General features: G+C 37.6%; 1 protein-coding gene across 1 annotated transcript in view; it reads left to right on the forward strand.

Moving 5' to 3' along the window:
* The window catches only part of AASDHPPT (aminoadipate-semialdehyde dehydrogenase-phosphopantetheinyl transferase), a 40,355-nt gene that overhangs the window by 4,275 nt on the left and 14,479 nt on the right, over window positions 1-21,601 (forward strand). Inside the window, exons 3-4 of the mRNA XM_075418239.1 lie at window positions 17,499-17,620; window positions 18,095-18,256. Coding sequence (XP_075274354.1) covers window positions 17,499-17,620; window positions 18,095-18,256 — 284 coding nt within the window. The remainder of the gene's footprint in view (window positions 1-17,498; window positions 17,621-18,094; window positions 18,257-21,601) is intronic.

A 21,601-nucleotide genomic window follows, 5' to 3' on the forward strand; every position in this document is an offset into this window, starting at 1 on the left:
GATCTGAAACAAGCTAGTGACAGATGCAGCCTGCTGGGATTCCTGAGCATGGGTACTTCATCCACCTTTATCTGTGGCTACTTCATCCACCTCTCCCTCTTTCGTCAGAGATCTAGGTGTATGTTAACAGAAACGAGGGCTGTCAGAACAAGTGACTGTGTCCATTTTGAAATAATGAGGCAAGCTTCACAGTGTATACAGAGGAGTAAAAAAATGCATTGTTACAGAATTTTCGGGTTTTCTTTCCAATATCTGAAGTTCCACAGCTAATACAGTCTGTCCTGAAGGGCTGTAGCTGTCACCAGCTTATATACATCTTTTCTATCTTTTGGGAAGGAGAGAAAGGACCTTCAATTCTTGTCATTATGCATAAGAAATAACTGTCATGTGTCAGTGCCTCATCGTGCAACTGCCTTCCACATTATATAACCTACATAAATATTTGTGAATTAAATAAAAAAAAAACAGGTTCCATATTTTAAAGAGGTTTCATTTATGCCCATAAATATTCCTTTTTGGAATTACAATTTGGGTTTTGGGGAAAGGAATACGATAGTAGTGAAAACTTGGTCATTGTGTGTGGGAAAGCGAGCCAGCAAATAATCAATATTAAAGATAGAATTTTAAATTATAGTCTCTGTAATATGAACTAAATCTAGCAGTTCTTTCACCTAAAATTTTTCTGAGAAAGATTTTCATCTTAGTAGAATTACCTGGAACTTTTTTTACTGCTGTGTTATGAATATATGTTTGACTTTACCGGTGTTGTTTTACCTGATAGTTCCACGGAGTGGTGCTCTTGCTCTGCAGTTGCTAAGTACATTGTATTTCGGGGGGTGAATCCGCTATAAATCTCTTTCTCTAGAATAACTACAAGGACAAAGAGTTCCTATGTACAAAGTACGTTGCAGTAGTTTTTTTGTTGTTTTGATTTTTTTTTCCCCTAAAGACTTGTTTAAATACCAAGTACTTCATCTCATGATGATGTTACCCAGCAGAATCTTGACTGAGGTCTCCAGTATTCTAGCTCCTGTATTCCTTACTTGTTCAACCAGTGAATAAAATATACAGTGCAGGTATACAATAGAGTATCATGCAGCTGAAAATTTTGAGAAATATGCAATTAACTTGTGTGCTAACATGTAACAAGGAGACCTGGTGCGCATAAACATTTTATGTCACTTCTTGATCCGTGCTGTCTATTTTTGTTTTACTTATGTGCAATAAGAAGTCGCCTCTTCCTGTATTACTTTTGCTGTATTATTAAAAACTGAAAAATGAAACTACTGCAAGACATAGCCTTCTTCAAACATGAAGGCAGGCCACACAAGAAGCTGTTCTTCGCAGTGCAGATAGAGGCAGTTCTACAGAAGTTAGACGGTTATGCAACAGTTTATCACTTTTTCTCCTCTGTTCGGATGTTGAACTAAATAGTGTAGTGGTGGTGGAAAAGGAAAGTGTCCTCTTTAGGTATTGTGTCTTGTTGAGTTTTGGTTGTCAGGCAGGTTATTGTTGTGGATTTAAATCAGGCTTTCATTTTGCTTGTCTTTGAAGACTTACTGAGATCAATGATTTTTTTTCTTCTCTTTAGAAAATCAATTTAAGATGAACTCTTGAATCATTTGGGAAAATTCACACTGTACTGTAAATTTTTTAATGGAAGCAATTGTGGACATGATTTGGCGAGAGAGGTAATAGGTATGAAATTATTTTAACCCTGCCACAATATAAATGGCAAGCGTTCTAATGGTACTGCTAACTCCGGTGGAAAAACTCAGCTTGTGATAATGTATTTGATTTTTAACTTCTGGACAAGAAATTTTGCAACAAGTGTCAACCTGGTTTAAGTGGTGTGTGGGTAATGTTGATTTACCAATCACTTAAACCCTGTAAAGTAGAACATGTTCAGAGAATTAGGAATTAATTATAGCTTAATAAAGATTGCTTTGAGCATTTGAAAAAAGTTTAGATCTCGAGTTCAAGAGCTTTCCTGCTATGCAAGTGAATTTATTTTCAGTAATGCAATTTTTTAGCTTAAATGGAATTACAAAGGTAAATAAATTAACAGTTCATTCCTGATCTTTCATAATCAGCCTGCCATCCTTCTTACCTATTGCATTACAGTTACTTCGATGTGGACATCTCCAATATCAATGTAATTGCAGAATTAAATATTTGACATGCAGTAAAATTATCTTTTTTCATTAATCTTTCAGTTTTATGCTAGGCTTGCCTAGTAAAAGACACAAAAAGGTAAATTTTCTGCATGTGAATTTTACAGAAAATTAATTTGATCTAAAAATACTTCCTGAAATGCTTTTTTTAAGAAAGTAGGCTATTATGTGCAAACACCTGATTGTTTGAAACTGTTTTTCTCTGAGGCAAAGCAATATAAACGTAACTAATTTTTCTCTTTTTATTGTCATTATTTCATCACTGAGGTGAGAAGAGATGATAGTGATCTTCAAACAGAGATATGTCACACATGAGCCAGAGTGTCTGAGTCCCACATGAAGAAGCTAAATACCGTACTTCGGTCTACCTAGTGAAGGAAGGCTCTCTCTCTCCAGCCAGTTATAAGCTTTGTGCTGCTTGTTTTGGTAGTTATAAACTATATGGAGGGTTTGGCACACCTACATCATAGTTAAGGTATTTGGCATGTCTTTTATCTAGCAGCCACGTTAAAGTTTTTGAACTTGTAATGCTTTTTTCATTGCTGCTTTGCAGCTTTTGCAATAAGAATTCCTTGACCTAGAAAGAATGCCAAAACAGATTGTTCTTTAGAGTGCTTTTGTCCTTCTTATTGTGCCTTAACTTCACCTTAAACGAAGTTTTAATTGTTTTTGTTTTTGTTGTATTTCAGTAAATCTCATGGCAGCAATCATCATCTGATCTTTTACTATAAGAGATAATTACCAAACTATAAGCTAACGCTGCAGATATAGATATGAAGATGCACTGTTTGGGATGAAGAAATTAACAAAGGCGAAATGTTAACTCTAACTGATTAAGAAGGCAGAATTTATAAATATGAAAACAGATAATTTTTAGATGGAGTGTTAAAGCAGCTAATATCCTTGCTGAACCAGCGAATGATAGGGGTTGTATGCCCTTACACTGAGTAAACAGGGAGGAATTTCTTTGTTCTTGTTCTGTTTGAAAATGGGAAGAAACAGCTATCTTAAACTTACTCTTAAAGAATGCATACTGTATACCAGTTTCATTATTGTGTTTTATTTAATCACATTTCTAACACTTTTAACTTGGAATTACATAATGTTTTAAAAACACATGCGCTTTCTGGTAATTGATTAAGCACCAATGCTTGATAAACTGTGAAAGGAAAATATTGTGATTGAATCTCCTCTTTAAGGGGAGATAGTTTTGTTCTAAAAAGCCTATAGTAGTGCTTTATGATTGTTTTTCAATAGGAAAACCTAAACCCATTTGGATTAAAATAGAAACTGATAACAAAATGTACCAACAGTAAAAATTAACTTGTGGAGAATAGATATGTTTAAAATGAAAGATAAAACATTAAGAAAGTAAAAATCTTAAACCAGGAACTTTTAGTAAAAAGAAGACGTGGAACAAAGAGAAACTATAAGAATGCTTGTCTGGGTTTGGATTTTTCTTTTTTCTTTTTTTTTTTTTTTCTGAAGTATCCTTCTGCACATTGAATTTACAATAATAACAATTTATTCCATAATTGGTCTTCTGGGAAATTAAGTTATACATTCCAAATGAGAGGCTAAAGAGAGCTGATTTTTTTTTTTTTTCTTTAAACAAAACTAAAATTACTTTTCAGCCCACACGAATAACAGTCAGCTTTGGCTCTCTCAATTACAGAAGTCTAGTAGAAAGACGAGACAAGAGGGCCGAGGTTAAGTAATGAGTATGTAGGTGTTAAGAATTTGCTGTTCGAAGAGTTTCTTGCTAACACTGCCCATTTCCCATAGCTTCAGGTCTACACATACATGTATTTGTTGCAAGAGTTGGAAAATAGAAGCTGTCTTTGTAGTATCAAAAGCTTATTTGGGTGTTGTCTGTGCAAAAACTACAATTTGGAGCTCTTATTGGTTTCAAGGTTGGGAGGCAGTGTCTTAGAGATTTTGAAGATTTTTAGACTGACTTATGAAATTGTAGAAACGTATCATAAATATTTAACATCTCCCCTTAGTTACTGTAAAAAAAACCAGCCTCAGCTGGATTTCCCTGATGGATTTCCTTTCTAAGAAAAATTCTGATTTTTAACAAGGCAAGTATTTTTATATTTAAAAGCAGGTTGCTGTTGTCATGTCAGGTTTTCAGGAAAGTTTAGGACCAGGAGACTTTTGCTACTTCTATGAGTAGCTGTTTTCTTGCTTTATGTTGGGTTGGTGCTGTAAGTTCTAGGCATTTGTGTCTGTGTTATGTGCTGTGTTGCATTTTGGTGGAGAATTCAATTTTGCAATGCATTAAAAAATTGTTACTTGCCCTGTATAGCTTTCTTGCCTGTTCATCAGAATTGGTGCGTTTTGTATTAAACATGTAGATCTTTTTCCTAGCAAAAACCAAATTGATAAAAACATAGCAAACACTTGGAGCTGTTACTTACAAGAGTAGATATAACTGAAACAGGTGAATGGACCATTGAAGTTCATAATTTTTCTTGTTTGTGGGCCATGCTCTGCATTTGCAATACATTTATCTTCCTCTTGCATTTTTCTTGTGTAGCTGTTGGCTGGATAAAAGATAACTCCTACAGTAGCTGGTCTGGAGCTATGCAGAAGTTGATTTGAGTTTGGTAGGGAGGAAAGATGCGGGGAGACAACGTGGTGAATGACTAGCTGACTGCTGTCTGTTCTCTGTGGAAAGACCAAACAAAACATGCTGGGTTTTAGCTGTGAAGTGGGCCAAACAGTCTTTCTGGCTTTTTCTCTTTTCTCTTGGCTGGCAAGCCAAACAAATGGCTTTACAAAGTTTTTGGTTTTTTTTTAAAGCATGTTCTTACGTGGTTACTTTCACTGTTACATGGGGGAGATTGATTCCCCAGTTTAAAACACTAATACTTCTTCTGTCATCTTGCAAGGTTTTTTGGGCTTCATTTTGAAGGGGGGAAAGAAGGAAGGATGGTATATACATAGAAGTGTGAAAATGATGAGGGACATTTTTACTACATCTGGCTGTGAGGTTAATGTTCTGGGCCAGGCTTCTGTGCAGTGTCCTGACTTCTGCCACCGGAACAAACTTTGTTGTTCAGTGGCTTCATTAGTGCAGTAGGATATCATGTTGTGGAACACCGTAGTCCCAGGGTGTGTGTGTCTCAATACTGAGGACCAGTTCCACACCAAATACTGAATTTAGAAGAGAGATCTCTCATCAGACTCTTTCAGAGAAGCCGGCTCAGTCTGAGTCAGCTTGTGGTTTCTAAGGTTGCAGAGCTTCCTAGGGAGGGAAAAAATTGCATCAGTCAAACCAAGGAGGTGTTAGGAAGTGTGAATCATGGAGCCAAATTCATGTGGAAGATGAAGATGATTTAGCTACTGAGAATTGACTTCCCACCCCCCCTTTTGTCCAATTTGGCATTTACACATCAAGTACCAAGCAGATCCCAATGCACCCACAGGTTCTGCAGTGGTACTGGTTTCTTAGAGATGGGAATACTCTCCGTATAGTCACATTTTCACTAAAGTACCTACCCTTTCCTGCTACTATTATCTTAATACTTTTATGGCTTCGTAGCAACCGCTAGCAATACCATGTGGATAATGTTGTTTTGCAGTATATCTGATTCAATGTGAAGATAGAAGTGGGTATCATCCCCCTTGTGCTGGAATTTGTCTGCATCTCACAGCAGCACCATATATACATACATTTATATGCATGCATATATATACACGTATACCAGTATATATGTGTATATGTATATACATACATATATGTGCTTTTTATATACATATATATGAATATGTGTGTGTAGATACATATGTACGTATACACATGTTGTATAGTGTGAGAGGTAATCTGATTTGTCTTTACTGGAGATACGAAGTGATCCCATTTTGACATTGGGTGATCATCCTCTTACCAGCGGGGTTTTGCTTGTCTGTTTTCTGGGAATAGTAGATGGTATTAAGTGGTAGATTTTCTTAATAATGTTTATTTTTAAGCAAAGGATTAATTGTCAAAGGTTTCAGTTAGCATGATCCTTCTGTATGTGTAGATAGGTCCTCTAGTACATTTTTTTTGTAAAATGTAATAAAATGTTTGAAAGATGTGGCTTATCTGGTGGCTTGGTAGTACTACTGTACTGTAAAACTATAGATGGTCAGGCCCATATCTTATATGTGGGTGTTGTTGCACTAGCAACATCTTGAGGTTTTTGTTGTCTTTTTAAAGAGTAACAGAAGATCTACCTCCACTAAAACGTAATATGTTCCTAAATGTCTGTTACCCTTAGAGAGGTCTGAGCATGTTTGACTTTGTTTGAATTTTTTTTTTTTTACATCTGTAGTTGTGTCCTAACAACTCACAACCATAATGGCTTTATAAAACAATGTCTGCTTTTATGTTTGCTTAGGTTTTGGGGTTTGGCATTTATTTTTGGTGTGATGCACCGTCATCTCATCAGTGTTGAAAGGAAATAGAGTTACTGCTGTTCTCACAAAATGGAATGATTGCTTTAACTGTTTGATACGTTCTGTAATAGAAAACTGGTTAAAATTCCATTTTCATGGGGTAATTAACCTTTTTGCTGAAATACTGTGGCTGCCTAGAGCTGTGCTAGCTGTGGTCGTACAACTTCTTGGAAAGAGCCTAAGCAAGTAAAAGGTATAACCATTGACATAGAGAAGTTAAGAAAGGATTTCTTCTTTTATTACTCCTCGTTATCTTTTTTGCTGTTACTGTTCGGTTGTAACTCAGTCATTGGAAGAATCTGGGGTTCCTGAATCGTCTTGGTGATTAAGACTCCATGTATTTTAAATACTTTGATTTTTTCTAATCAGAAGCAAGCTAAAACCATGCGCTTACACTCAGGTGGGGTATGTCACTAAGCTTGTCAATGGCAAGTATATATTGAATGTTTGAATGTCTAGCATAGAACATGTAAAAATATGCTGGAGTCTGAATAAAATTTGAGAGGATCTGACATTTTTTTGTATTTTCTGAACAAATGACAAAAAGCATGTATCTGTTGCAGCTCATACACTTATCTATCTCTAAATTGATCAGATGTGAGGTATCCAGTTAATAGCATGTGATTTTTTTGTTGTTGTTGTTTATTTGAACCATACCTCTGTCAAAATTCCTAGTTCTCCAGTGCAGTTTTGGAGGTAGAGCTATCTAATCCATTTATGATTCTTGTATTTCGTTTGTTTAACACTGACTATCAGGGCACCTTGCTTAAATATTCATCACTGCTTTTAGACCCAATCACAGTAATGCGATCGAAACCTTAGAAGTTTCTCCAATATTGGAAAGACTTAACCACCCTAACTGCAGAGAAAATATCAAACATTACCAAATTATGTCAGTCATAGAAAGACTTTTCCTTTTTTACAATCTGGGAAATGTTGTGTAATTCAAAGGAGGCAACTTCAGATTTTCTGACATATTAATACTGCTTCTTTGAGGTACACCAAGATAAAACATGTTATCAGTAGTTACATGATAAGAACGGATGTTTAATATATATGTATCACAGGGAGAATTGCAGGATACTGGCAGGAAGCGGATAGGTCACAGAATTTCCAATTCACACTAAAGCTGTGTGAGCTAATAGATTAAAAAACATGCTTGGTTAATTTTCTGTCTGGTTCTTAATTAGTCATTTATCTAGCTAATTATATGTCTTGTGTTGTCAGTTTCTAAACATCTGTACAAGGGTTAGTTGGTATTAATAAGCAATTAGGACTTGGGCATCTGTTGCACGAGAAATGTTTTCTCTGTATCAGTTTACTTTGGTTTCCTTTAGAAACAGTAAAACATGACCGAGTATCGCTTGTGTCCTACACCAAAAGGATTGTCATTCGGAGAGTCCAGGACTCAAAACACATTTCTACTACACAGTTAGTTTGCAGGTTTTATAGCTAGCCTGTATTTCACATTATTAAGTAGATTGATCTCTTCATACTTCAGTCACTCATATTTCTAGGTCGGACATTTCACATTGTCACTTTTGCCATTTGCTGTCTGAAAGTAGATTGATATGTATTGATTAGATATTAATTGTTGATCACTGACCTATTCCTTGTTCCTTTCATGCAGTTCAAGGCAGTTAGGAATCGGTTAGCATTCTGGGCTTCGGGCTTGTTTGTTTGTTTGGCTTGGTTTTCTGAAGGGCTTTAGTTGATCAATGATCTGGCACTAGCAGCTTTTAGCTTTCAATTTCCATAGTTTTGGATATCGACCACAATATAAGCTAGTTGGTTTGTATCTGACCAAAACAATTTGAAGACTGTAAAACTGGTAAAAACTGAAGTGAGGAAGGTCAGTCATCTGCTTTTCTCACTATTTGTGAGAAGACATGTCGTGGTTTTAAAAACTTCGGGTACAACAGATCAGTTAATACCTTTGTGAAGTGTACATTGTATCATCAATGCATACTTATGATGGACCTGATGTTTGTAACAGTGTGAACAAAATACCAATATGAAGATTTCTCTATTAGCCATATGGATAGTAATCTTTACTATAAATAGCATCATAATTTGCATGGATCTTATTTCTGATTGTTTTCTATCCTCCTACCTATGCAGCTTGTTTGACCTTTTTTATCAGGTAGAAAAATGGGGAAAAATTGCCCTGTATTTATCTACTATTTCTAAAACAATTTCTCAGATAGGACTAGGGAATATAGTATGTTTTCTAATTCTTCACTCTTACATCTTTTTAAAATCAAGCTTTTTATATCTGGTCTGATGTTTTGCTGTTTTACAGAGAAAATGCAAAGCAGATTTTTGGCTTTGTCTTTACAGAAAAATAACAAAATACACAGTGGTCATTGTGGTGGAAAAGATGGCATTATGTATTTCAATGTAAATAGTTTGTGCAAAAAATCCAAAATGTGCACCCATGCACATACATGTAAGTGCACACTTATCTGTATGTAGCATGTTTAGTTTTGGGTTTATTATTGGTCTTTTTTGCAGTATCACTCACTATTTCTTCTTCTCAGTCTTCCTAAAATTTCCGGGGTATTGTGTATTTTTAATTTAGTGAAGAAACAAAACTTTTGGTTTGCATTTTTTTTAAATGCATAGAAGACAATTTTTGAAAGATTACTCAGATCTCATGTGCTTTAAAGTTTTTTAGTAGGTAATAGTAGCTGTATATAGGTAAGAAATTGATTGCCCTCACAGCAGTGTTAATTTTACATTTGATTTTTTCTGTGAACTACATTGCTTTCAAATCTCCAGTATGATGTGATAGCGCTGTGAGACTTAAGTGTCTATTGATTAAAGAAAAATAAATGGAAGTATATCTTGGTCTCAAGGATAAAATCTCTAGCTTCCGTTGTGAATATCAAACTAATTTAGACACCAACTGGAGGAACTGGTCGGAGATTTGCTGGATACCTTTCCTCTGTTGGCTACTTTTCCGTAAGAAGCAAGTTAATGAGTGTTATTGGAAGGAGGCAGAGCTCCACATGTTGTAGGGGGAAAGGACTTTTAAAGTTAGGCAAGTGAATAGCTAAACCATACAATCAGTTTCGATCTGGTGCAAAAGAGCATAGGGGTTTGTGTTTGTTAGGCAATCAGATACTGGGACAAATTGTTGTCAGTTAATTGGATATGATGAAAGGAAGCTGTACTACGTGTGGGTAAATTTTAGAGTTTTCTAGTTGACTCTCTTGCTGTTAAGCAAGATAATCCAGTGTGAAAACAAACAGCTTCAAATATTTAGAAGATGTCATGCTCTGTAACAAAAATTTTTCAAGTATGGAGCTTACAGTAGACTAGAGAAATGGTTTCAGAATATTAGCTGTTATGAAAAAATGCAGAAAGGGAGAATGCACAACAGTTTGTGTAAAGGTGAAAAAAGGAGTGAACTATAGAAATAGATACAAATTAAAATGTATTTTCATATGAGAGAAGGGCAATATAATTCTGCTCAGTATTGAATTAAAATTTGTTTCCCAATTTCTCTTGAAAAGAAACTAAGTAAAGTTTGAAGAGTATATTAACTGTAAGTTAGAATATTGAGTGGCATAGGTGAGTAAGAAGTATCTGTACAGAGCATTGCAAATAATTTTTAAGTTTATATTGCCAGGAATTGCCACATTCAAAATTTGTAGCTGTTAACTGAAATTTTCATAAGTTTTACAGTGAAGTTATGTGGTTGACTGAACAGATATATGCATTTCTGAAAAGACAAAGTGTCTTACTAATAAACATTTTTATGATTAGGCTTCTATACTAAATAAAAATCGTATTTTTAAGGTATGAACAGAGGGTAAATGTGAAAAGAGATATTGTTAGTTTTTTGACAGAATACTCACAGTAATCAAGACTATAAATTTCAAAGCAAGAAAACTGTCAGTCATAGTGGAGGTTCTTTTCATTAATCCTCTTGGCCCAGGCAAGTTTGGTTTCATGTTTAATTCAAAACTCTCATCCCTGCCTTCCCACCCACTTGTTGTGTTAGTAACTTCCATGCCAATGGCTCAGTGTTTTTCTCTGCTGAAACGCATTCTCTCAATTCCCGGGAGAATCTAAATCAGCATTTTTCTCATTTCTTTTTTTTGAAACCTTTTATCCAGTATTTTCATAGGTCTGCTTCTATCACAGTTTTTCTTCTCTTAAAGCAAACCAGCAGAAGGTGAGTGACTGTTCTTTCAAAGAGTTTTAATAATTGATGGGGAGATGTATCTTGTCCCATTAATCAGAAGGCATCTGTGGAACAAGCTTCCTGTTTTTCTCTGCTTCCAACTTCACTTATTTTTGAAATCTCATATGAAAGCATGTCTTATCTCTCTTACGTATTCCTAAAATCACAAAATTGATTTTGTTCCATTTCAGTGATGAACCCCCACCTAATCAGATATTTGACCAACCAGATAAATATTGTGCAATTTCCTGGTGCTCACAGTTTTAAATAAGTAATATACATATATAAATATTTCTTCTGAAGTGCACACATTGTGTGTTACAGGAATCTCACTTTGCCACTGAGATGGATAAGATTACTGTAAGTATATTGGATTTATTAGAATCAGAATCTAAATTCCCACTCTTCAGAAGCTGTAAATGTGATTTACAAGAAGGAATATTTGAAATGCAATTCTGAGTATTTCAGTTACATTTTTCCAAATATTTGTATCCACAGCTAATTTTTTGGCTCAATGGTTAAGTGTTTTTTTGAATAACCCTGAACATTGGGAAGAGAGTGCTGGATTACATGGACAAGGGCTCAGTACTGTGCGAACCCAGCTGTGTGGCATCTGCTCTGGAGCTTGTTAGCGTATGGATGTTTAGAAGCACAGGGAGATCAGATGTGCAGTTTTCTACAACCTGCATAGGCATATATTAAAGGACTCCTTTTTCTTTACTGCTGCGAGTTAAATAAGAAACAGTAGGACAATTACGTGTCAGTGAGTGTCTGGCCTTATCATTGATCACTGAAAATGTAAAGACAGAAAGTGTTTCTGAAAGTATTTGTATTATTTGTGTGTATTACAATAAAAGCATTTGCTCCTTCAGAGAATCCGTTTTTCAAGCTTTTACTGTCAATTCATTCTTATCATGCTTCTCCAGTTCATAGTTCTTTTTTAGAGAGTTTTCTTAGAATTTTCTCGTAGAAAAATACTGAAGTTTGCACGCATTAAGGATTTTAGAGCATTTGTGTACCAGAATTCCACATGCATAAATACGTACATGTACACTGCAGCTAAATTTATCTTAAAAAATTGATATCCTCTTGTAGAGAGGAAGAAACCACTGCACAGTGAAGTGCAGATACTACGTTCACTTTTTTAGTTAGCTAACAAAAGTCTGAAGGTAAAGCCAAAACCTGACTATGTTTATGAGAATGTTTATCATGTTATATTTTGGTGGTGAATTCTTTGCAAGTCTTTGGGAAGATCTTCTCATAGTTTTAAAAGTACTTTTAAGAATAGTTTAATGTGTCTGGTTGATAACCCTTATAAATACTGTTTCTCTTGCCTTTATTTCCTGTAGACATCGAACTTGAATTGCAGTTTCTTTTGTATTCTGTTACATGGTCTTTGTATTTTCCTTTTGGAAAATACTGTGGCTTCACAAAGATCATTAAAATACTGATGCACATTTTTAATTTCTTCACTTAAATTTTGCAGAGTAGGCTTTGACATTATCAAAAATGGTTAGTATTTTCCCTAAACTTCCCTGAGAGAAAAATATAGGCAATAAACACAGGAGGAAAAATGCTTAAGAAGGTCTTAGAAAGTTACCATCAGAATCGGAAGCTCAGTTGTTCAGTGAAGGACCCCAGTACCCTGTCTTGCCCTGTGCCTCAGGTGACTGTCTGTGGACTATCCTGTGTGTAATCCAAAATTGTATCCAAAATAGCTCTTAGCTCTAAAGTATGCATAATGGAATGATTTTGCATGAAAGCTCTCTGGTGTTTTTTTAAAAAAAATCTAATTATTTTGAGAGCTAGAACTTAGATTACTAATGAATTGAAATGGTCACAGAAATAAGTCTAAGTATTTGTATAATTGTTGACAGGTGAGTTTATTTCTGAACTAAATTGGCAAATGGGAGGTAATTTAGAAATACCGATTTAAAACCAACTGAATGATTGCTGTATAGGACTTCTTCCCATTCTTTCAAAGGAAGTTTTTGTGAATTGTGACAAGTACATTTGAGGCTGTTGTTTGGTTTTTTTTTTCTCAAAAGCAAAAAATGTGACATCTAAAAGAAAACACTTTGCTGCTGCTTGTTTTCTCCCCTTCTTGTCCCCCAGGTCATGAGAAACATGGGAACATTGAAGAGGGTTTAGTGGAGGGCCACCAAGGTGATTAGAGGGTTGGGGACCTTGACCTAGGTAGACGTGTTGATGAATCACAGAATCACAGAATAATAGGGGTTGGAAGGGACCTCTGTGGGTCATGTAGTCCAACCCTCCTGCCAAAGCAGGGTCACCTACAGCGAGCTGCACAGGACCTTGTCCAGGCCGGTCTTGAATATCTCCAGAGAAGAAGACTCCACAACCTCCTTGGGCAGCCTGTTCCAGTGCTCCGTCACCCTCAGAGGGAAGAAGTTCTTCCTCATGTTCAGATGGAACTTCCTATGCTTCACTTGGTGCCCATTGCCACTTGTCCTGTCACTGGGCACCACTGAGAAGAGCTTGGCCCCATCCTCCTGACACCCACCCTTCAGATATTTGTAAGCATTTATAAGGTCCCCTCGCAGCCTTCTCTTCTTCAGGCTGAACAAGCCCAGTTCCCTCAACCTCTCCTCGTAGGCGAGATGTTCCAGTCCCCTCATCATCCTTGTAGCCCGCCGCTGGACTCTCTCCAGTAGCTCTTCATCTTTCTTGAACTGGGGAGCCCAGAACTGGACACAGTACTCCAGATGAGGCCTCACCAGGGCAGTGTAGAGGGGAAGGAGAACCTCCCTCGTCCTGCTGGCCACACTCTCCTTGATGCACCCCAGGATCCCATTGACTTTCTTGGCAGCCAGGGCACACTGCTGGCTCATGGTTAACCTGTCGTCCACCAGGACGCCCAGGTCCCTCTTCGTAGAGCTGCTCTCCAACAGGTCCACCCCAAGCTGTACTGGTGCATGAGGTTGTTCCTCCCCAGGTGTAGGACCCTGCATTTGGCTTTGTTGAACCTCATCAGGTTCCTCTCTGCCCAGCTTTCCAGCCTATCCAGGTCACGCTGAATGGCAGCACAGCCTTCTGGTGTATCTACCACACCTCCCAGTTTGGTGTCATCAGCAAACTTGCTGAGGGTACATTCTAACTCTTCATCCAGGTCGTTGATGAAGAAGTTAAACAAGACTGGGCCCAGTACTGACCCCTGGGGGACACCACTTGTTACCAGCCTCCAACTAGACTCAGCGCCGCTGATGACAACCCTCTGAGTTCTGCCATTCAGCCAGTTCTCTATCCACTTCACCGACCACTCATCCAGCCCACACTTCCTCAGCTTCCCTAGGAGGATATCATGGGAGACTGTGTCGAAAGCCTTGCTGAAGTCAAGGTAGACAACATCCACAGCTCTCCCTTCGTCTACCCAGCCAGTCATGTCATTGTAGAAAGCTATTAGATTGGTTAGGCATGATTTCCCCTTGGTGAATCCATGCTGACTACTCCTGATAACCTTCTTTTCTTCCACTTGCTTGATGATGGCCTCCAGGATAAGCTGCTCCATCACCTTTCCTGGGATGGAGGTGAGGCTGACCAGCCTGTAGTTCCCTGGGTCCTCCTTCTTGCCCTTTTTGAAGACTGGAGTGACACTGGCCTTTCTCCAGTCCTCGGGCACCTCTCCTGTCCTCCAGGACGTCTCAAAGATGATGGAGAGTGGCTCAGCAATGACATCCGCCAGCTCCCTCAGCACTCGTGGGTGCATTCCATCGGGGCCCGTGGATTTGTGGACATCCAGATCACTTAAGCGATCCCTCACACAGTCCTCCTCGACCAAGGGAAAGTCGTCCTCTTTGTAGGCTTCTTCTCTTACCTCCGGGGCCTGGGATTTCTGAGGGCCAGTCTTAGCACTGAAGACTGATGGAGCCAGGCTTATTGAACATGGAGAGGGGAATGTTCTGAGGAATGGAATCTAATCGCAGTCTGCCTGAAAGGTAGCTGTAGAGAAGAAGTAGGTAGCTGTCTTCATGAGGGTGCACGGGAACAGAGCAAAAGGCAACAGGCTCAGGTTGCTTCAGGGGGAATTCTGTCTCCATAGAACAATTCTTCACCATGAGAACAGTAAAATTCTGGAATAAATTGTCTGGAGAAGGGGTGAAAGACTATGCTTGACAGGGCCCTGCGTAGCCTGGTAAGGCTCTGTTTCCAACAGAAGGTTGGACCAGCTGATCTCCAGAGGTCCTTTCCAATCTAAGTTTTTCCTTCATTCTGTGAATGTCTTTCTCTGATATTGAAGTAAATGTGGGGAAATGGACTACGCAGGCTGTGATGCTGCTGGTGATTTGGGGAGAATAATAGTCGTGACCCCTCTGATCTGATCCATTCCTCAGAGCAAAGCAACTGTACTGTATTAAGAAGGAAACATGAGAGGAGAGCAGTTCAGGAGAAAGCGGTGCCTGAGGTTTTCAGAGGAGGAATGTGACGGACCGCTGGAGTGGAGGGGAAAATGCTGTGCAAACTTGAACGTAAGCATCAAGGGCAGCTGAGCAGCTGAAGAAACCTGGGACAAAAAAGCTGTAAGTAAGGAGTGAAAAGGCAGTAGTGTATGGGTTTGGTATACACTTGGTATACTAAATAGTTTAAGTATCGAGTGTATTCACCATACGCAATGAGGCCTGGATGGCGGAAGGACTGACAGTGCAGGAGGCTTTATACGCCTCTAGGTGCTGAAGGTAGCCTAGCGTGGATAGTTTTGGATAGTCTTCTCCGGTAGTGTGACTAGCCCTGGCTAATTGAAAGCAAGCGAACTCTCTGAAAGTAGTGGAGGAAGGAAGAGTACACCAGGGCATTGTTGAATGTTTTGTAGTTTGAATCACCTGAAGAGACTGGTGACTCACCACTGTTGTCTTAAATGCTTTAGAGAAGAGACAGGAAAAAAAAGTGAGTGGATTGTTTGGAGCAGGTGTTAACACAGTTTTTTGATCATAAAATGGGGCATATAAACTCAGAAATTAAAGACTTTCTCCAAGTTGAGTAGATTTTTTTGTTATTTTTCATTGTTTCAGGGAAGTTGGATTGTCGAAGTAGATGGATATTTTGTTTGCCTTGGTAATCCATCAAAACATACTTGACATTATGGTTGCTTTTCTTTTTCAGTATCATCGTTTTCTCTGGAGAGGAAGGTTAGTTCTGTCCTTAGACTAGTGTGGATCATTCCATTAGCTGACTACTGGAACTGTCAACAAAATTTTCATCTGAAGATGTTTCATAATTTTAGTCTATAAATGAAACTGCAGGCGTCTCTGAAGTGTCACTGCCATGCCTCGTGTGATGTGTATGTCAGATTACACTTTGCAGTATGATCTGGGAATTGTCAGAAAACCTGAATGCGTGCTGTAGTGTGACATCAGTTCATTCAGATCAATTATTAACTACTGCCAATAGTGTTTTTATATAGTACTTAGATGTCCGTAGAAGACAGCCACTTTACAGAGAAGGGTTAATAGCCTTATCCCTGGTTTAAGATGGCAAACATAAGTATAGAGAAGAAAAGTTCCTTGCCCGTAATCACTCACAGAATCAGTGGCAGAGCTAGGGTTAGAATCTGCGGATTCGCTAAACAGTTACTTAGTGATGGGTTCTTAAAAGTATTGTGGTATTGGGAGGGAAGACTATGTTTTGGATTAAATATGACTAATATTTTATTTTTTATAAGAACATTGCATAACCTATGAAAATTTTTGTCTCAATATGTGGAATTGTCTCTATCCAGATTTTTATTATCCCTACTAAATAAAATAGGTAGCTTTCTGCCATTGTCTGTTTAGCCAGCTGTAAGCCCTGTTGGACAGATTGCGTGGTATGTTGCTTAATGATATAGGCTGTGGGTGATTAGCCAAGCATGTAATGAGGTCTGTAGCTTCCAGTGTGTTACAGAAATGCTGTTGATCAATATAACAACACAGTCTGTAGTGTCTTCTGCAAAATAAATTTAGACTAGTGGGGAAAAGTGATGTAGCCCCTGAAGGGCTGCTGCAGTGCTACAGCAACAGCTGTGCTTATTTTTAGAGGAGGCTTAAATTTAATCTAAGGATTTGAAGGTTTGGCAGCTTGTTTGTTGTTGTTTTTTTTTCATTCTTATCTTTCTTACTGTGATTACAGGCATCTCCCTACCCCCATTTTTCTTGCAGAATAAATCTAAAAGACTTAATATATATGTGATAAATTTGCGAGACTGTTTCTACATGTGCTTAAAAAAAGTGTTTCTTTTGTATCCCAGCATCCAAGGGCAGGAGGCAGAATAGCGTGATGAATTCTGACAAACAGCATGCTGTTTTATGAAAAATTACTAGATCAAGCTGTCAGATGTCAAAGACTCTATATGCTACTTTTGTAGCTGAATATACTTTTTTAATATAAAATCAGCAGTGGTTACATACTTTCCTTTTTAGAGAATGCTGAAAATACGTAATAAGTTTATGACTTGCATTTCATATTTTTAATGCAGTAGTTCTGCTATAGGAATGGGACTTTTTCGTACTGTGTCCTGAACAATCGTCAGCATTGCTGCTTCAAGGCTATATAAATTCATACTGTAGAGCAGAGTTTGTTCATAATTTTTTTCTTATGAGTTTTTTCTAGAGCAATAAGAAGAGGTAATTCATTTCCTTATTATTACTACTACTCCATTAAAATTTGTTTAAATATCTCTTTCTAATTTATAGGTAGTAGCTCAATTCCAAATTTCTTTCGTATCATGAAGCGACAGTTTACTGAAACAGAATGGGGTGTAATCAAGTCTATGAGTAATGAATGGATGCAGCTGGATATGTTTCATCGGCACTGGGTAATACCTTTTTCCTATTTAAAGACTTCACTGCTATAACCTGCACGTTCTCTTTTCATATATTTTACTGTTTTCATTACGATAAAATTATATACTTCATATTGTTACAAGTTCATGTGGAGATGATATTTTAATGAGTTTTATATTTTAGTGAATTTTTCAATGTCAGAATAACATTGGGAATCATAGTACAGATGACATTTCTAGAAGGATTTATAACTAGTTTTAAACACTACAATGAGGTAAAAGGTGCCACTAGATAATTCTGGTTGCATGTTCATTGTAATGCAGCAAGTTAGTCTAGGTATTAACAGCCCTGATAATTTTTTCTCTTGATAATTGCATCAATCTACTCTCACATTTACAGTATAAGTGTTAAATTTGTTTGGTTTTCAGTGTCTGCTCAGAAGTAATGTTTATAGAACAGTTTGAAAACAACCACTATGAATAAAGTACATTTATTCTGTGTTTTAGGCCTTAAAGGAAAGCTTCTTAAAGGCTATTGGAGTTGGAATTGGCTTTAACTTGCAAAGAGTAGAATTTAATGTGTCACCACTGCAGCTGGAAATAGGGAAGGTGTATAAGGACACAACAATGCTTCTGGATGGAGATAAAGAAGAAGAGTGGACATTTGAGGTAAGAAATATTCAGATTTATTTTTTCAGTAATGATACAGTCTCACCACCCTGTGGTTACGTTGCACATTTGATTTTTTTAACTGCAGCTTCACACCTTTAATCTATATAACCACACTGAACATACTTCAAAACTTAATGTATAAATCCACAACAATTTGAAGTATTTTTGATGATTGCAAAAACACCCCAGACATATATTCATTATAGTGGCTTTTTTTTTTCCCCTATTCCTGGAGTATATTTCTTGCACTCTGCGAAATTCATCCTAGGGCGTGGAGGAAGTTCACTGAAGCATATTCAGACCTGACTTCTGAACAGTGTGTATGATTTTAAAGTTCTTTGATAGTTGGTCTAGAATGGGACTAGTATTAACTAACCCCATTAGTTAATGTTTATGTTAAATGTTTGAAATGGAGGAGGTGTCTTCAGCTCCTTTGGGTTTCTTGCTTGTCCCTACAAGCTGGTAGAAACGTGATGGTGTGGGTTGGAGTCAGTGTGCTGACTGGCTGCTCTCTGTGGGAATGGAGAGATGCAAAAAACTTGCCTATGCTTAACTGGAACATTCATTTGGGCTCAATCTTCTATCACAGAATCATAGAATAGTTTGGGTTGAAAGGGACCTTTAGAGGTCATCTAGCCCAACCCCTCTGCAGCAAGCAGGGACATCTTCCACTAGACCAGGTTGCTCAGAGCGCCATCCAGCCTGGCCTGGAATGGTTCCAGGGATGGGGCCTCCAATACCTCTCTGGGCAATCTTTTCCAATATTTCACCACTCTGTCTATCCGAGTTTTGAGTTTTGGGGTTTTCTCCTTCTTGAAAGTTATTGGGAACTTTGTATTGGGTTTGCATGGCAAGGTTTTGGTAGTGGTGGGCTTTTGGTATAGCTGCTGTGGAGACGGAGGAAGGCGTGGCAGAGACTGTGTGATGAACTGACCACAACCCACATTCCCCGTCCCCTTGTGCCACTGGAGGGGATGAAGCAGAGAAAATCAGGAGTAAAGTTAATCCCAGGAAGAAGGGAGGGTAGGGGGAAGGTGTCTTTAAGATTTGATTTTATTTGTTCTTATCCTGCTCTGATTGGATTGGTGATAAATTAAACTCATTTCCCCAAGTCTAGTCGTTTTCTACCATAATGGTAATTGGTGAGTGATGTCTCCCTGTCCTTATCTCAACCCACGAGCCTTTCGTCATATTTTTTCTCCCCTGTCCAGCTGAAGAGGGAAGTGATAGAGCGGTTTTGGTGGGCTCCTGACATCCAGCCAGGGTCCAACCCATCACAGACTAATCACTGAAACATCTATGCTGTTAGATTTGGTAGAAAGTGATCAACAGCACCTAATATAATTTAAAGGGTGTAGAGAGAAAGAACTGATAGGGACATGGTAGTGGTGGACTTGGTAGTGTTAAGTTAATGGTTGGACTTTATGATCTGAAGAGTATTTTCCAACCTAAAGGAGTCTATGGTTTTATACAAGTATCTCAATTACACTAAGAAACCAAGCTTTAAAGAAAAAATCACAATACCATTTCTCTGCACCTCAGAGGAACTTTAAGTCAACCACTTAAAACAAAGGAAGAAATGTAAAAGACAGTGTGATTTTTAAAATTGTCTGTAAAGGGCGCCTTGTTGGAGACAGCTGTTCCAGTAGAGCTTGTCTAACTGACATATTTCTGGTGTATGCTTGTTTTGTGTAGCATGCAAACTGCATGCATGGTATGCATGTAGCAAAAAAGAATGAATATACCAGCAACATCTGACTTGTAGAATAAGTTGACCTCTTCACAGTCCATTCCTTTCAGCATTTCTAGCCACATTTGGTTTTGTGTTATTTTGAAAGTTTACCCATACTAAATCAGCCCTCTTAATGATGTTGGCATACTCTCTAGGAACCGAGTATGTCATGAAATTAACTAGTTAGAATTGTAGACTGGCAAAAGAAATTCCTAGAAAAGACTGTGACACATCTTTTGATAGAATGCTTTCTGTATTAATGCAGTGTACCACTGTCAAGGAAGCATCTACCTCTTTCAGTTGACTTCTGGAACTCCTGATTTTGGTCTTTGACTAAAATAGCCTGAAGATGACCATGTGGATAGCTCCCTGTATTACTTAAATGCTTTGTAATTATTTGATTTTTCCTTATTACTTAGTAATTACTGCTAGAAGCTTAATTGAATTTTTGTCTGAGGAACATCTCCTCTTCCATGTTTGCCCCCCTGCTTCCCAAGAGTGCAGCCTTATAACAAGGCAGATGGTAGTATTTTCAAATAAAGGATTTATTATCAAGTTTAATTTAAATACAAGCTCAATTGGGATATAGTTTCATTTAAATATCAACATTTATTAAAATGAAATTGAAAAAAAGAATTAGTTTTTCAGTTACCAATCCCCAGCTGAAAATTAAGCATCACTTCACACTTCTTGTCTTTTCCTATGATTCTTTTAATTTTGTGCCTATTTTCTTACTTTCAAAAGCCTTTTGTTGTTCTGTTATTTGCCCTTGAGCCAAATTCTTGAAACAATTTGTTAACTGAAAGTGCTAATTTGGGGAAATCTGTAAGATCACCCAAGAGAAGTCATTAAGAGTTACCTGTAGGACTGTGTATTGCTGGTATAGTGTTTTACTTGTGTTTCCTGTTGTGGTGAGTTTGCTTGAGTGAATTTTTTCTGTCAAATAAAAAAATATAACAGCCTCACAGTTTTGCTTTTCAAATCTGCTTATATCTTGATGACAGGAGATGATCAAAGAGAGCAAGGCTGTATAAAATCCAATTATCGCATCTTTTGGATTGTCTTATTTCACTTTTAAAGATAACCTGATTTACCAAAACCAGAAGAGACCAATGAAAGGCATTTTACCCATTTAAATTACAGAAAATATTCTGAAACCTCCTTCAGAAAGTACCATGTAATGTGAAAAAAGCAACTTACAAGCATAAAGACTAGAAAAAGATCTACCACCTTGTCATGACAAAAAGATCAAGAGAAGTACTAGTGAATCAGAAGAAATCAAAAGTTGACACTGTTCAGACACCCTGTAACTGTTCACAACAAGAGCAAAGCCTGTTCATATCAGAGTTTTCTGTGAACATTTTAAAGAATTTTTATTCTGTTATTTCATTGTAAATACCAAGTGAACTACCTTGTTGTGTAGTTGAATGTTTACTGTCCCTTTACCAAGGCTTTAGTTTTGTTCGAAGTGTCTTTCCCCTCCTCTGCTCATCATATATTTTTGAGCTTGGATAGAAAGCAGTAGCTCAGGAACAGCCTCTTGTTTGATCTTCATGGATCGGTTTAGCTTTAGGCGCTTGTTTTGATACAGTACTCTAGAGATTGCTACT

Source organism: Opisthocomus hoazin, chromosome 1 (assembly GCF_030867145.1).
Source record: "Opisthocomus hoazin isolate bOpiHoa1 chromosome 1, bOpiHoa1.hap1, whole genome shotgun sequence".
Lineage (NCBI taxonomy): Eukaryota > Metazoa > Chordata > Aves > Opisthocomiformes > Opisthocomidae > Opisthocomus > Opisthocomus hoazin.